The sequence below is a fragment of the Simochromis diagramma genome, unplaced genomic scaffold, assembly GCF_900408965.1.
Source record: "Simochromis diagramma unplaced genomic scaffold, fSimDia1.1 OVJJ01000516.1, whole genome shotgun sequence".
NCBI lineage: Eukaryota > Metazoa > Chordata > Actinopteri > Cichliformes > Cichlidae > Simochromis > Simochromis diagramma.
This window is the reverse complement of record NW_024386938.1, coordinates 947,322-962,115: the sequence shown is the minus strand read 5'-3', so window position 1 is coordinate 962,115 and position 14,794 is coordinate 947,322. Positions and strand designations below refer to the sequence as shown.

General features: G+C 42.1%; 2 protein-coding genes across 2 annotated transcripts; one reads left to right on the top strand and one right to left on the bottom strand.

Moving 5' to 3' along the window:
• Positions 1 to 1,420: 1,420 nt before the first annotated feature.
• On the top strand, positions 1,421 to 5,271 carry dnase1 (deoxyribonuclease I). The gene is made up of 9 exons (XM_040037269.1): positions 1,421 to 1,486; positions 2,168 to 2,306; positions 2,685 to 2,773; positions 2,872 to 2,952; positions 3,774 to 3,889; positions 4,077 to 4,189; positions 4,275 to 4,429; positions 4,505 to 4,598; positions 5,078 to 5,271. Exons 2-9 carry the CDS (start codon positions 2,169 to 2,171, stop codon positions 5,126 to 5,128), a joined length of 837 nt encoding a protein of 278 aa, XP_039893203.1. The 5' UTR covers positions 1,421 to 1,486; position 2,168; the 3' UTR covers positions 5,129 to 5,271.
• Positions 5,272 to 7,878: 2,607 nt separating this feature from the next.
• eci1 (enoyl-CoA delta isomerase 1) lies at positions 7,879 to 13,151 on the bottom strand. Its single transcript, XM_040037267.1, has 7 exons — positions 13,020 to 13,151; positions 12,395 to 12,517; positions 11,023 to 11,150; positions 10,719 to 10,865; positions 10,471 to 10,592; positions 9,946 to 10,124; positions 7,879 to 8,296 (listed from the first exon to the last, which is right to left on the bottom strand). Exons 1-7 carry the CDS (start codon positions 13,060 to 13,062, stop codon positions 8,130 to 8,132), a joined length of 909 nt encoding a protein of 302 aa, XP_039893201.1. The 5' UTR covers positions 13,063 to 13,151; the 3' UTR covers positions 7,879 to 8,129.
• Positions 13,152 to 14,794: the final 1,643 nt, after the last annotated feature.

The following is a 14,794-nucleotide window of genomic DNA, read 5'->3' as shown; positions in this document are numbered from 1 at the left end:
AATTAGTTTTACCAGAGTGTGCATGTTTATGGATGTTAGAGAAAAATATAATATAAAATAAAATATAAATATAAGGTGCAGATACTGCACATCTGCACTCCCCAACAGGTCACATGTGCATATAACCAAAAGTCAAATACAGAAAATAATCCTGCTACTTTGGCCCTAGTGCAACTCTCTGTTGGTCTTTGGTTTAAACTGCAAGAAGAGTGGCTACAAATATGTGGTTAAGCTGCACTTCCTGCTGTTTCTCCCTCTGTACTCGTTGCTCTTTAGGTCAGTATGTGGTAGTTTTCCATGTCCCAGTGGAGATTTCCTCTCTTGTAAGCTTTCCTCACGCGCACACTGAGCCCTTCATCCTTTCTACACAAAATCCTCTTCGTTTGTCTACTTCATAAACAAGACTAATAGTCAGCAAACATCTTGGCTTCACTTGGATTCTCAAGTTTAAAATACATTGAAAGTTTGGGAAACTATGGTTTACCCTGACGGGAGCATGAATGTAGACAGCAGCGGTGGCACCGAAATTTATTCAGTATTTGCTGAGGCATCAGATTCTCGACAGCTGGCAGTAAAGGAAGAGTCAGGAGGCTGGGTGTAGTGGACACCGTATATGTCTAAGCACCGACCTGGCAGATCTGATTACAATGTTAAAAACATAGAGCTTAACCCTCATCAGTAACGTGACAACTGTAACATGCTGTAAGTATGAGCACTTTTATGAAACTTCACTAAAGTGTATTATTGTGTTGCCGAGCTTGAATGCATTGTAAGTGAATGGATTCTGTTTGTTCAGCTACAACTGGGAAGAAAAACTTTCTGACCAATAAGGTGGAGACGGTGGCATACTTGTGTTGTATCAGCCTATCGGAAGGTTTTTGAAGGTCTGATTTCAAGATATAACACTGGGACAGATGATAGTTTAACAAGGCTGTAGCAATATTACTGTTGTTATTGCTAATGACTGTTACGTGTCTTTGCTGGAGCAGACCTAGAGTAGATATTATGTTTTGTCTGTCCCTGCTCTCATGAACAAGGCATCTTTCAAACTGCTTGAAGGAATTTCTTCAGTTTCCGTAAGGATTTTGCCAAAGTTTAAGGTCATCCCAACACTGCGACACTCATTCTGAGTTCATTTGTGAAGTGTGACAGAACTTCACACAAATGCCAAACAGGATAACAGCAAGTTAAAACAATCCAGAAGTGTTTTTATTGTATGACGAGCAGAAAAGAATTTGAGGTTGCAACGTTATCCTTGTTGCACTGCAATCTTGGGATGTGAGAACCTGAAAGCCTGAAATCTGTACCCCATCCACAACACACCTTTTCTCTGTACTCCTCCCCAGCACCCTGCAGTCACATGCGCCTGCAGGTAGATAAAAACCTCAAAAGAGACACTGTTCGCCATTCTGCTCAGAAGCTTTTCAGGAGCTTTCAGAAGGTTCACGAGTTCAGGCGTCTCCACCGTGCAGACATACAGGAGCAGGTATGGACCTCTCACTCGCTACAAAAACATCTGAGCTGTATTCGGTGCAATACTGTGAGCCAGTTTCTTGTTTAGAGTGGATGTTTCAGGCTACAGCAGCATTACAGTAACTTTTGTGCATTTTTCCTGCAGTAATTGTGCGTTTACAAACACATTTCAGCAGCACATGCAAACCATCACAGTATAAATGCAGCTCTCTGTTTCCATATTTGGCAACCTTTGGTCTTCCACAACAGCGCCAGGACGGTGTAACCAGGGCAACAGAGTAATATATTGTCCTAAAAGGATAATATTTTACCAAGCCTTGCAACATGCTGCAAATAGCGACGCGCTAAATAGCAATGTTAGATAAACTGCCAAAAATACATCCAGAGGAGCAGGTGTTTGGTCTCTCACTCTCATGTCATGAGCTCTCAGCAGATGGTGGAACATGAGCCGCTTTGTTTTGGACTAAACTCCATGTTAAACTGGACTTTATGACAGAAAAATATGGAGTGAAAGGAAAGGCCTTACTTCAGCCTGCAAATCGGTTTTTAATGCACAGGAACTGGAAATTATTAACCTGATAACCTGGGAAGTCATTTGCATACATACGTGTAAAATAAATATGAAATCATTTGTAAACGTCAGTGTTTCATATGATTTCTAAGTCATTTTTAACATGTAACCTGTTTGGTGTAGGATGCATTTGGTGGGCACTTTGGGGCTTTTTCTGACCTTGCTGCATCTCTCTAACTCGCTGCTGCTGGGAGCCTTTAACATCAAATCCTTCGGAGACACCAAAGCCTCCAACACCACCCTGATGAACATCATTACCAAGGTCTGGAACTTTCCCCTCTTTGGTAGATATGACAGTTTGTACAAAATGTTTACATCCACCCATTTGTGATGCAATTTGGGTCAGAGTGCTTTCAAAACCAATCCAGAAGTGTTATCTTGTGTGTGTGTTTTGAAATAGTTTGAAGTGAATTTTGAGAAATGCTTTGGATGATTTGGCCTGTTGCAGAAGTAAACCTGAATATTCCCAGAATATTCCCACCTCTATGCTTAAGGAATGATCAATGAAATAACTGGATGTGCAACAGCTGTAGCGTTGCCTTTACAATCTAAAGCTTAACACGTGAATTTTTTCGTACAAGTTAAAATATAAACAAATGTGTCAGCTGATTCATTTTCATTTTCTATGTGTGTTTTGCAGATTGTCCAACGCTATGACGTCATTCTGATCCAAGAGGTCAGAGACAGTGATCTCTCAGCAACCCAAAAACTCATGGAGTACGTCAACAAGTGAGTCCACACACCGAACATGGAACATCCAGAGTAACACTGAGCATGAAATGCAAACGTATGGAAACATAAAAGTGTGTGTTTGTGTTTCCCCACAGAGATTCTCCTCAGTACAAATACATCGTCAGCGAGCCTCTCGGTGCGAGCACCTATAAAGAGCGATATCTCTTCCTTTACAGGTGCACCACGATGAAAGGCAATTTAAAAAAATAAGTCTCTACTCTACACACAGTGAAATGATATTTATTCAGTTCAATTTTATTTACACAGCGCCAAATCACAACAAGAGTCGCCTCAAGGCGCTTTATACTGTCAGGTAGACCCTACAATAACACATACAGAGAAAACCCCAACAATCATATGACCCCTATGAGCAGCACTTTGGCGACAGTGGGAAGGAAAAACTCCCTTTTGACAGGAAGAAACCTCCGACAGAACCAGGCTCAGGGAGGGGCGGCTATTTGCAACAAAACATGGTTCTTTGCAGTGATGCCGTGTAAAAAGCATTTTTAGTTCTTGCTCTACCCTAAATATGTGTTTTGTAGAAAGGGAAAAAGTCTTTTTCATGGCAGAATGTGAATAGTTTGTTTTCTTTGTTTCTTAAAGCCAAACAATTTAACAAAAATAAAAATGACATGTTCACATTGCCCGGGGTTAAAGTCAGGATTGGTGTTGGATCATCATCATCACTTAGACCTCAGAGGGTTAAAGAACCTCCCATAAGTTTCTCAAATAACCATTCAAAACAACTTGATTAAAAAATGTATATTTCCAGCATGTTTGTAGTGTTTGAGGCATGTTTGAAGTAATGTAACGGCAAATCCTCCGTCTTTGTTCTGGCATAAACATACATCTTATACACACTCAGAATTCAGAAGAAGTGATTTAAAAAAAGGGGAAAAGCAGAACTATAATAAATTTGTCCCGAGAAGCAACTGGACATGTTTAGAAATGAAGTACACACTGGCAGCAAATGAAAAGGTGGTGATTTTCTCCACAGGGAGGCGCTGGTATCGGTGGCAAAAAGCTACACCTATGATGACGGCCCGGAGGAAACTGGACAAGACGCCTTTAGCAGGGAGCCGTTTGTCGTAATGTTCTCCTCCAAACACACTGGTATGGTGCTGTGGCTCGAGTTATACAGCTGTTTCTGCATCACACTGATAATGATGTGGATCCTCATTCAAACATTTGTGCGTGGTAGTTCCTGGGACATGTTAGTCACTAGTCCTTTATCATTCTCATGCGGTGTAAGCGCCTCCGTCACTGTCAACACTCTCCTTCGTTCCCTTCTCTTCTGCAGCTGTGAGAGACTTTACTCTGATCCCTCAGCACACTTCCCCAGAATCAGCTGTTCGGGAGCTAAATGCTCTCTATGACGTGGTGGCAGATGTCCGCGCTCGCTGGAACAATGATGTATTTACAGCCTACAAGTAAAAATCATTTATTTGGTGGAAAAACACACATTCGGTAAATGCGACTCACACTACTCTCCCTGCAGGACATCGTGCTGCTGGGTGACTTCAACGCAGGCTGTAGTTATGTGTCCGGGTCTGACTGGCAGCAGATCCGCATCTTCACTGACAAGACTTTCCATTGGCTGATCACTGATGCGGCCGACACTACCGTGTCGCAAACTGTCTGCCCTTACGACAGGTAGACAGATTGTGGCAGGTCGTTCTCATGTGTGCACGCAAACTCTAAACTCTAACCATCTTTCTGTGTTTGCAGGATTGTGGTCACTGCGGACATGATGAGAGGAGTGGTGAAAGATAGTGCGAAGGTGTATAACTACATGACGCACTTGAATCTCAAACAAGATCTGGTAACAGATGAATTTCAATCCTTATCTCTGTAAGAATTCATTTGAACTAAAAAGCACAACCTGCCTCATTCCCCGCTGACACTAATGGAAACGTTAATATAAAAAGTTAACATAATGCTGTATTCACTGCAACTGAGACCATAGACTCGTCAGCAAAATGTTTACTGAGCTCCAATCAGAAGAGAGGCATTCTACACAAAGGGCAAAGCAGTCGCCCCATCAGAAATCATGCAGTTTTAAAGCACTTTTGCTTTTTTAATATCAGCTTTGAGCTACAGAAAATCGAGCAACTTTGTAAAGCAGTGGCTGTAGTAACGACCACAGAGATGCAAACAAAATCATAATGCAGTGTATACTGTAGTGATGGCATTACCATGCAGGCACGTTGAGTTTTTCAGCACTGGAAAGAAACCTGTGGAAACTGAAGCCGTCTGCAGCACAAACTGAGCCACTAAAAGAACGGTTTCTCTGTCTCTCAGGCGTTGGCTGTCAGCGACCACTTCCCCGTGGAGGTGAAGCTGAGCGGTTAGGCTCACGTTGCTTGAACCGTGACTTCCACAAGCTTTCCACACATCGTGCTCAATCTGCAGCCAGCACAATGATCATTCAGTTGGGGACTACTGTCAGCCACAGCTTCATGAAATGCAAATGCACAATAAAGCTACTAAAAAAATTTCACTGAAAACTTGTGTGTTGTAAAGAATTCGGCTTCTTGTTGCAGTGGAGCACATTTGTCTGGAACATTTACTGAGACCCTTTGTTGATTTGGAAACCTTTAATAACGCGTTTGTATTTTATTTCACTTCCTTCGTCTGCTTAAATGTCTTCAGAGTTTTGAGTTACTGAAGTTTTTTAATTAATTTCCCAAAACAGCTCAGACACACAGCAAAACACTAACCTGCAAAACTGAGCCAAAAATGTTGAAAAAACATAAAAGAGCGGTAGAGTAATACATCTGTAGGGGAGACCGGGGATAGTTGTAACATGTTTGACATCTCTGTCTGTAAATTGGAGCTCTTTTAAGGTAGTGGATTCAAAATGTAATGCAAAGTATTTACATGTCTCTGCTATTAAATAGTGCAGCTATTTTCTCTGCAGCACAATTACCCATTGCATGGTGTGGCCTCAAACACGAAGAGTGAAATGTTACAATTAACCCCATAGTCTGGGTTAGTTGTAACATATCCTGGGGTGAAATGTAACACAATGAAATAAGGGTACTAACAAAATATTAACATGTAATCTTTGTTATTCAACACATGAATGCACTTAGAGCCATTTATGTAGCTGTGTGTGTGTGTGACAGAATGCAGAAATCTAGCTTTTGAACATATTCCAACCCCCCAAAAAAGACAAATTATGGAATTTTCTGCAACTGAATATTTCATTAATTTTGGTTGGTCTTCCTTGGGTTTGGCCTCATTGGCTCAGTGGGCATTATAACCTACAGCTCTTGCACCAATTTGAACATAACAATGAAGCTGAAAAAATGTAGTTGTGCACCAGCATCGCAATTCCATTACTTTTTGTCATGGCTTACCTTGGTGTGGTTTGCAAAGTGCTTCAGAAAGATGAGGAAATCTGTTTCTTGCACCCATCCTGATTTATTTCCACTACCAGTACTTCCTACTGGTCCATCTCTGACATAATGTATGTGTGGGAACACAAACAGTGGAGGAATTGTGTTGCCAATGGCATTAACCGCATATACAAAAGCAACCAGTGAACCTCTCTCTGCTGATGTCGTTGCCCCAACTTGTTTAATATAAGTTAAAGTAATAGTGTGGTAAGTTGTAACATCTGCATTATTGTTACAACTAACCCAGACTGTTGCTGTTACAACTGACCCAGACTCCTATAGCCATGAACTAGCTAACATTACAGCCAACGGCTAAAACATTAGCACTAAAGACCTACACAGAATATATCCCCATAGACATACAAATAACACAATTTAAGTTTGATGAGTTTAACTGCAAAGCAGATAATGCTATTACAAATTGAAATAAAGTAGAAAAACTTACTTTTTGGCATACAAATTACTTTTTTTCGTGTTAAATTGTCTGTGTTTGACAAAATGTGCTGATTTTTCACATGTGATAGCAGAACTGAATTGGGCATGCACAGGATGAGTCACATCATTTGAAACTTAGCCCTGATTGGAGAAACTGGAAGTGTTACAACTGACCCACGTTACAACTGTCCCCGGTCTCCCCTACACAAAAGAAGAAACAATGTATTCATTAAAGATTATTTTCAGTCATCTTCAGTTACTCCTGTAAAGCTGAAATGTGTTCACCACATATGTTAACCTGTGATTTTTAAACACTGAAATGGAAAATCAGGTTGTCTGCATACAAAAAGCTAAAGACGCCTGGGAAATAGAGACACTAGAGTTTCTAATAGCGTCCAAGAGAAGTGTGCTTGGAGAGACGATAGCTGACTGCAGCCTCAAGATGGCAGTGATGTAGAAGCACATCACTTATGCTTTGGTATAACTGACTAGACAAGCACTGCTTGTCCTGGCTGAACAGTTGAGTTGGGGTTGCTGTAGTTCAGTTCTACTAATTGGAAGGTTTGCAGTTCAATACCCAGCTGCTGCAAAATACTTAACCTCCCCCCCGAGGATGTAATATTAAAGTGAATACACGTGCTGATTTCATCTCTTTACAAGAAAGAACATTTACTTTTCCAGGAGTCACATTAGTGACTTATAGCTTTAGGCTTAGTAGACGACTCACACATTGACAAATGCAAACACATTTAAGAGTAATACTCTTAAATGTGTAAATGTAGTGCTCAAAGAAAACAGGGAGCACCACAGCAGATGTCATTCATGTCTGTCACACACAGGACGTGACAGTGAAAAGTGTGGAGACACTGCACACCTGAAGTTTAGCCGATTGTGTTGCGCTGACACTCAGGTCCTTTTGAAGTGTTGTATATTGATTCAATTGTCCAAAACACAAACATAGAAAGAATGAAAAATGCTCCTTGTTATAAGAATGCAAGATTCATTTTGATTTGGTTGTCCGCTGAATTTTTAACATTCTCAGCTGTCATTTGAATGTAGAGACGTCTGAGTTACAGTGATAATGAATGAGAACCACACGCTTTAATCCATTTAATGTATGAATCCAGACATTTATTTGGATATTTCACAGTAAAAACCAAACATTTGTTAGAGATGACAAAGGCTTTGCCACATTTAGATGCACTAAAGGTCAGATTTGCTGTTAGTTCTTCATATGTGCAACGTTTGTGACTGAGACTCTTTTGCAACAATTAGCAGTTTGCTCGCGTAAGCATACTGCAGGTAATGCTGAGTGATGGAGAAGGCTCGGCAGGTTGCCCGAGTGTACGGCTCTTCAAACAAAAACAAAAAGTCACACCCTAACCTCGAGTGTTTTTATTAACACCTTGAGGTGTAAATGCTGGGTTTTATCCCCCAAACATGTAGACTGCTCACTGCTTGATGTCAGATCACATCTGTAGCTGGTGCTACAAAGTGTGCAAGCATGTTTCCCCTCTCTAAGCCTTTCTTCTCTTAAGCATCTCCAGATACATCCCCAGTGACTTCTGAATAGAGTCCTTGGTGATGAACTTGACAAAGTTATTGACATCAGCCTCTCTGTTAGCCGCCAGCTTGTCTATGGTTGGCTTCCTCATCATGGACTTTGTGAGCTGTCTGGCGTGATCTGCAAATGAAACAAATGCACATGTAAGGAAGCTGTGCATTCATATACAATTTCTTCTATGAATACTGACATGGGCTTCAATTCATTGCAAAATATATTCAATTGCAGCACTATTGTGGAGCACCTTTTATTTCTTATGTGGGAAAGTGACATTTCTAACAGGTGCTGAAAGCTTATGCTCTTTCTCTGCCTCCTGCACATCCTGCCAAGTACCAGGATGTACTAAATACTGCTGTACAGATGGAAATACACCCATATCGACACTTCTGAGGTACGAGGTTACATCTCCCTACATGCGGGTTCGTGCCACCTCACCTTAAAACAAACATACACTGATAGCAGCTCATTTTTTTCCTACCTGCCTTGGAAATGTTACCTGCAATTTTATTACCCAAATGGTAAATGGACTGGTTCTTATGTAGCGCGTTTCTACTCATCTGAGCGCTCAAAGCACTTTACACAACTTGTGCATTCACCCATTCGCACAAGCACATCTTTCTAAGTGCTTCATAGCTAACTTTCACACACATTCAGAGCAATTTGGGGTTAATATCTTGCCCAAGGATATTTGGCACGTAGACCAGGGGAAGCCAGGAGTCGAACCACCAACCTTCCGATCAGTGGATGACCTGCTCCACCGCCTGAGCTACACAAATAAATCTACTTTAAATAAAACATCATTTCCTTGTCTTTAATAGTGTGCAGGAACTCTGGTTTTACTCCCCATGATGCAGTAGACTGCAGAACTACCTTGAACAGCAATAAAGTCGTTATTGACTGCACGACTTTCAGTCTCACATCGTCGGAGGAGTTTTGGCCCGTTTGTCTTTATAGTGCGACTCCAGCTCATTGAGGTTTGGGGAGAATTCTTTCATAAGGTCGCAGCATTTCAATCCAGCTGACGTCTGGACTTTGACGGGGCCACTGCAAAACCTCGATTCTTTTCATTTCCAGCACGTCTGTTGCAGGTTGGCTGCTGTGAAGGGATCGTGGCACAATTTGGGCAAAGCTTTCGATATTGGATAGATGCATGACGTGCTTATGATCGACTCACTGACTGCACCATGCAACATTATGTTCAAACGTGTCCGCTTTGGTGTCAAATGAGTCATGCTTGTCTGGTCTTGAAATGTTGACAAGTTCTAACATGCTATCTGAGCCTGTAGTCTCAGACATGTAGCTTGTTTTGTTTGTTGTAGAGTGTTGTAGCTCGACCTTGTGAAGACCGTGGAATTAACCGCCTGAATACTCCAAAACCTCAACGTGCCAAAACGTCTGATTTTACAGAGGTGATCACACATTTCCATCTAACATCTGTTTGACTGAAAAAACCACAGCAGCATTGAGATAATAGGACGACCGATTAAACTTTGTTCTAGGTTCTCCTGTGTTGATTATGACACATATGAGCAGCACAGCAGTGAAGAGGACAGACAGAGACATTTTTACCTCGACTTCAAAATGTGGTCAAATGACCAAAGAGCTGTCAGACTTTTTACTTTATTTTGAATAGAAACAAGATTAGAAATCTTGACTCAGGTGAATCTTTTTGGCAGCAATAACCTGACATACACATGAACATATTGTGCAGACCAAGTTGCAGCACCACAGGTGGAAAAAATGACAAGTATAACTGATGTTTAGCATACCTGGAATAGCCAACCACTTGGTCATGGTCTCAGTGGCTGTAGTGAGGACCTGGTCTTCACGCACCAGCTGGTCCACCAATCCTATCTTCAAGGCCTCTGCAGGGCTGTACAGCAGCCCCAACTGTAGGGCCATCTCTGTGGCCCGATGTCCGACTGTGTTTACCATAGTGTCCTTAAACCTGCAGGAGCAGTTTTACAGTGACAAGACAAAACAAAGGATGGGTGTGAAATGTTAATAAAACAGTTTTTAAACTGAGAAGTTGTATTGGTTTTAGGGGCTTTGGCACAAAATTATACAGATCCCGATTCAAAAAGATGAACCGCAGTGAGACTGGAATGAGTTCTTTGTTTTTATCTCCACAACATGAGCAGCGGCGTTACAGCGCAGGAGAACCAAGGAAGAAGCTAACCGCAAACCTCTCGCATTCACTGAGCTTAAATGAGACTAATGCATGTAATTGTGTTTCTACCTTGCTGCTGGTACTATCAATTATTATTGTAATTAGTGTTGGTGTAATTTCTTACCAAAAAGGTGCTACAATACCGAGCTTGGTCTCATTGAGACCGATGCTGTAACGAGGGTTATCCGCCATTATTCTGTAGTCACATGTCATCGACAGCAGGCAGCCTCCTGCAGGACTGGAGCCCTGGGTGATGAGTAACGAGAAGCCCACAAGCTTATTTCAGTGTGTTTGCCCCCCAGAATGCACCACCCTGTCCTTGTGTGAGGTGCAGACAGTGTGGAGGTAGGTGCTGGGTTGTTCTATACGTACATTGACTGCTGCTATAGTGATCATGTTGGAGCCATAGAACTTGAGCCACATCTCTTGCACAGCTTTCCAGAACTCCGCACAGTGCTCTGGACTCTTCCCATACATGTCCAAGATGTCCAGCCCGGCTGAGAACACCTTGGGCTGGCTCTGGATTTCAGGGTAAAACACATCCAGAAGCTAAACCCGCTGGATAAACTGTCATTATACTTAGCATGTTCAAACTTCAGCTGTGGAACTGTAAACATGAAAGACTTCACTGTAACACAGATGTTAGTCCATCTGCACAAAGTTGCTTTAACTGTACCGAGGTGACGACGAGGCCTCTGCAGCTCTTGTCCATCTCCAGCTTCTCAAGAGCAATGCAGACATCAGTGAGAAACTCTAAACTAAGACTGTTGACAGGAGGACTCTGCATGTGCATCACTGCCACACCTGCAGAGACAGAGGCGATGATCATTCACTTGAATGCTGCAGTGATTGCCAGGAAACCTGCGATGGAGATTTTGCATGCTTTGTGTCTGCTGATGATGGCAGCTGAGGTCACACTGGATTAAACTCAAATTAGTGACCCCTGAGAGGAAAGACAAACAACCTGAGCGATCGCCGGCCTGCTGCACTTTGCATCCGACTAATTAACTCAATGGGGTGAGAGGATATTGATTCATACGGGTGTATCCACCCGCTAAGGAGCTTTAACACTTTAATTGGACTGACAGTGATGTGAGAAACTCACCTCAGCGGTCTCCCAGAGGCTTGGCTCTGCTCTGGATGTGGTGAGAGGAGGGGCTTTGGGGGCCACCACGCTGATAAATTCTTTTCTACTTTAATCGCCCACGTTATTGGATTTCACTCTACACGGCACTGTGGACATCAATATCAATGACACAGCCCTATGAAAGTGTGAGAGAAGCTCCTAGCCTCAGTAAACACTTTCCTGATGACTTTATGGGCTCAGTCAGTCATCGCAGCACCAGATCCACATATTTGATTTGCCAGGTTTTGCCCCTCCCACCTCTGTGTCCTCGCAGTCAGACTGGGAGGTGAGTAATATATAAGATGATATTTATTATAGCATAATAAATATACTAACATTGTTTTTCTGATGGAGAAGAAGATTTTATCGAAGTGTATTACACCTCCCTGGGTTGGTTAATAGCCTCGAGCATCAACTGTTGTTTTAAATAGTCACACAGTTGCTTTTTTGCTGGGTTTGCATTATCCATCACGCTGCTCTAAGCTTGCTACGCGCCTCAGCTTTTAAAAATGCTCCTTTTATGCTGGACAATAACTTTTATTTAATTTCATTATAATGCAGCTTTGGTGAGTCACAGGTCTGTTAACAGTCAGAGTATTTCTGTTGTGGCTGCCCTTGATGTAATTTGGCTTCTTCTAGTCCAGCAGACCGACTCCAACTCCCCCTGGTGATCGTGGTGCTCGCTCAGCTCCGAGCTGAACATGCTACAGCTGGAGAACTGCCTCATGTGCCGGCTGGAGTTAAACACGGGGGAGTTAATGTCTGTGGGACAAGAGACTTACAGGCAGAGCCAGCTGAATTTTCCACACATCTGTATTTACATAACCTTCCCCTAAATATTTAGAACAACTCACAGTTGTACTTCATGTCTCATTTACAAAGCATCCTTTCACCTGCACAGTCGTATTAGCAAAATGCTCACCTGAGCTCTGGTCAAAATCCACTTTGATCTTCTGTGAGGTGGAGCTGCTGCTCCGCTGAGCAACAAGCGCAGGAGCCCTGCGAGCAGCAGCATGACCGCTGCAGGAGAGCTGGGACAGAAGACCTGCACAGGAACGCAGCACACTGGCTCAGTTCAAAGTCATCGGTCACAAAGCAGCAACACACGCATTCAAAAGACAGGAAACAGCCATGTAGCATACTTATTATAGAACTTGATATAATACGTATCAATGTGCAGTCGTGTTAATAGTTTGAAGAGATCCAAGTTGAAATGATGCACGAAAACACATTTTTCTTTCGCTAATGAACAGAAAAACAGTTTCTTATGAGCTTTTGTTTCCGGAGCCTCTGTGACAGACAGCTAAAGCTAACAGCTGGCATGCAGCACATAACAAACACACGCTTCTTTACACGTTCAGCCTCGTATTCGCTCTCAGCTCCCGTGTTGTGGGTGAGTGGAGTTGCACACACCGACATAAAGAGACAAGTGCTGCGACCTTTGCTCCAGTTTCTGCAGCGCACCGTCGGCAGCAGGAGCTCGGTGTGTTTTGAGGAAATAGAGACGCACAAACTCGGACTTTCTCCCCCGAAACTCCCAAACCTACCTGTTAAACCCGGCTTGGTCCTCAAACATGCCCTCAAAGCCATTTTCAGTCTCTCAGACAGTCACGTCTTCCCGTTCTCGTCTTTGGCGTCTGGTCTTCTTCACCGGGTCTTTTAGAAACAGGCTTTTAGTTTGACTGTGTTGTGACCGAATAGCGCCACCTTCTGGTTGGCTGGCTTCATGATTTTCAATCCTGCCAAAGAATCTCCTCCTCAGTAATTTATTTAGTTTTTTTTTTGCTTCTTGAGCCACCAGTCATCTCTTCATGTTTTGTAAGAAAAATATAAAATAAGTGCAGCCATTTAAGCAAACATGCAAATACAGTATATGAGGCAAAAACCGAGTTTGCGCAATTTAGTTAGTTAATATTTGGTGTGAGGCCCTTTATCCTCCAACACAGCCTGAACTCTCTTAGGCAGCTTTCTTGTTGTTTCTTCAGGAATAGTTCCTCTATCCAGGTCTTTTTTTCTGCATTGGCATGTTTGGGATCATTGCCCTGATGAAAAAAATTAAGGCTTAACCAATCAGACACTTTTCAGTATTGCATGGTGGATTAAACTCTGATAGTACTTTTCTGAATTCATAATTCCATCAGTTTTGACATGAATGCACAACACCACAGGTTCAAATGCACAGAACTGTGCTTTAGTATTTGCTGGTTTATTCCTGTTTCTTGAGGACATGACTTCCAGATGCTGTTCATCTGCTGTACATCGGTTTTCAGTCCCGTCACTTCTTCTTTTGTCCTCCACTTGTCCAGTTTCTTCAGACTTTTTGAGGACATGGTGCACATCATCTCGAGATATACATATGATGAGTTTTTACTCGTCTGGATTGTTTTTCTCAAAGGTAATCCTTCTTCCTGCTGCCGCCTTTTGATTGTGGGTAACTATAGTATTGGTACTGTTCATCCATATATTCATAAAGTGTCACAGACTACAGAAAATCACTCCTATAATTTGCCTCACTGCTCTTGTGCTCCAGTCAGTCATACTCTCTTCATTTAGACTGATGGCCGACCGACTCCAGGAAACACAGGTGATCCACAGAAGCAAGACAGGAAAAACAATCAAAACATTGAGCTCAGTCTAATTAACAGACCGACATCTATACCAAAATAAACAACAGAAACTCATCGTGTGATCAATAATCACACACCCCACTGATAATGTTTGCGAGCCGGGTATAGTGAAACAAGGGATAGAGAAAATATCCCTCCAGGATTACCAACTAGCCAACATCCCTGATGCTCAAAGAAACCCTGTATCATAAATCACCATATAATCAATGAAAAATACAAGGTACTTAAAAGCTACTTTTTGTATATTTCTGATCTCCAAACTAGCTAAAAACCTTCAAAATGAAGTAGAGCTATCAAATAATCCAAAAATGTTCAAAAAATCTGTTTTGTGTTGAAGAGACATCAACTGAAGTTGAACTAGAGCGGGGCTGTACTTCTGTGCAAGACCAATTTGTACAAAAACATAGTACATCACATTAATGTAATTCATTATTTAACCAGGCAAGTCACTGAGAAGCATTTTTATTTACTATGGTGACCTGGGAAAAGGAAATCCCGCCCCCAGAAGAAATGGGGGCAGGGCTTTAAAAAAATACAGCAGCAGACATCTGAAAACATGCCTGCTGGTAAAACAATGCTTCCTTTGGGGGATTTGGATAAACATAAGAGAATAGATGGACTAAGAAAGTCCCTTTAAGAACATTATGAGCATCATGTAGATGTACTTTAATTCCATCCTCTTCTGCTTATCCAAG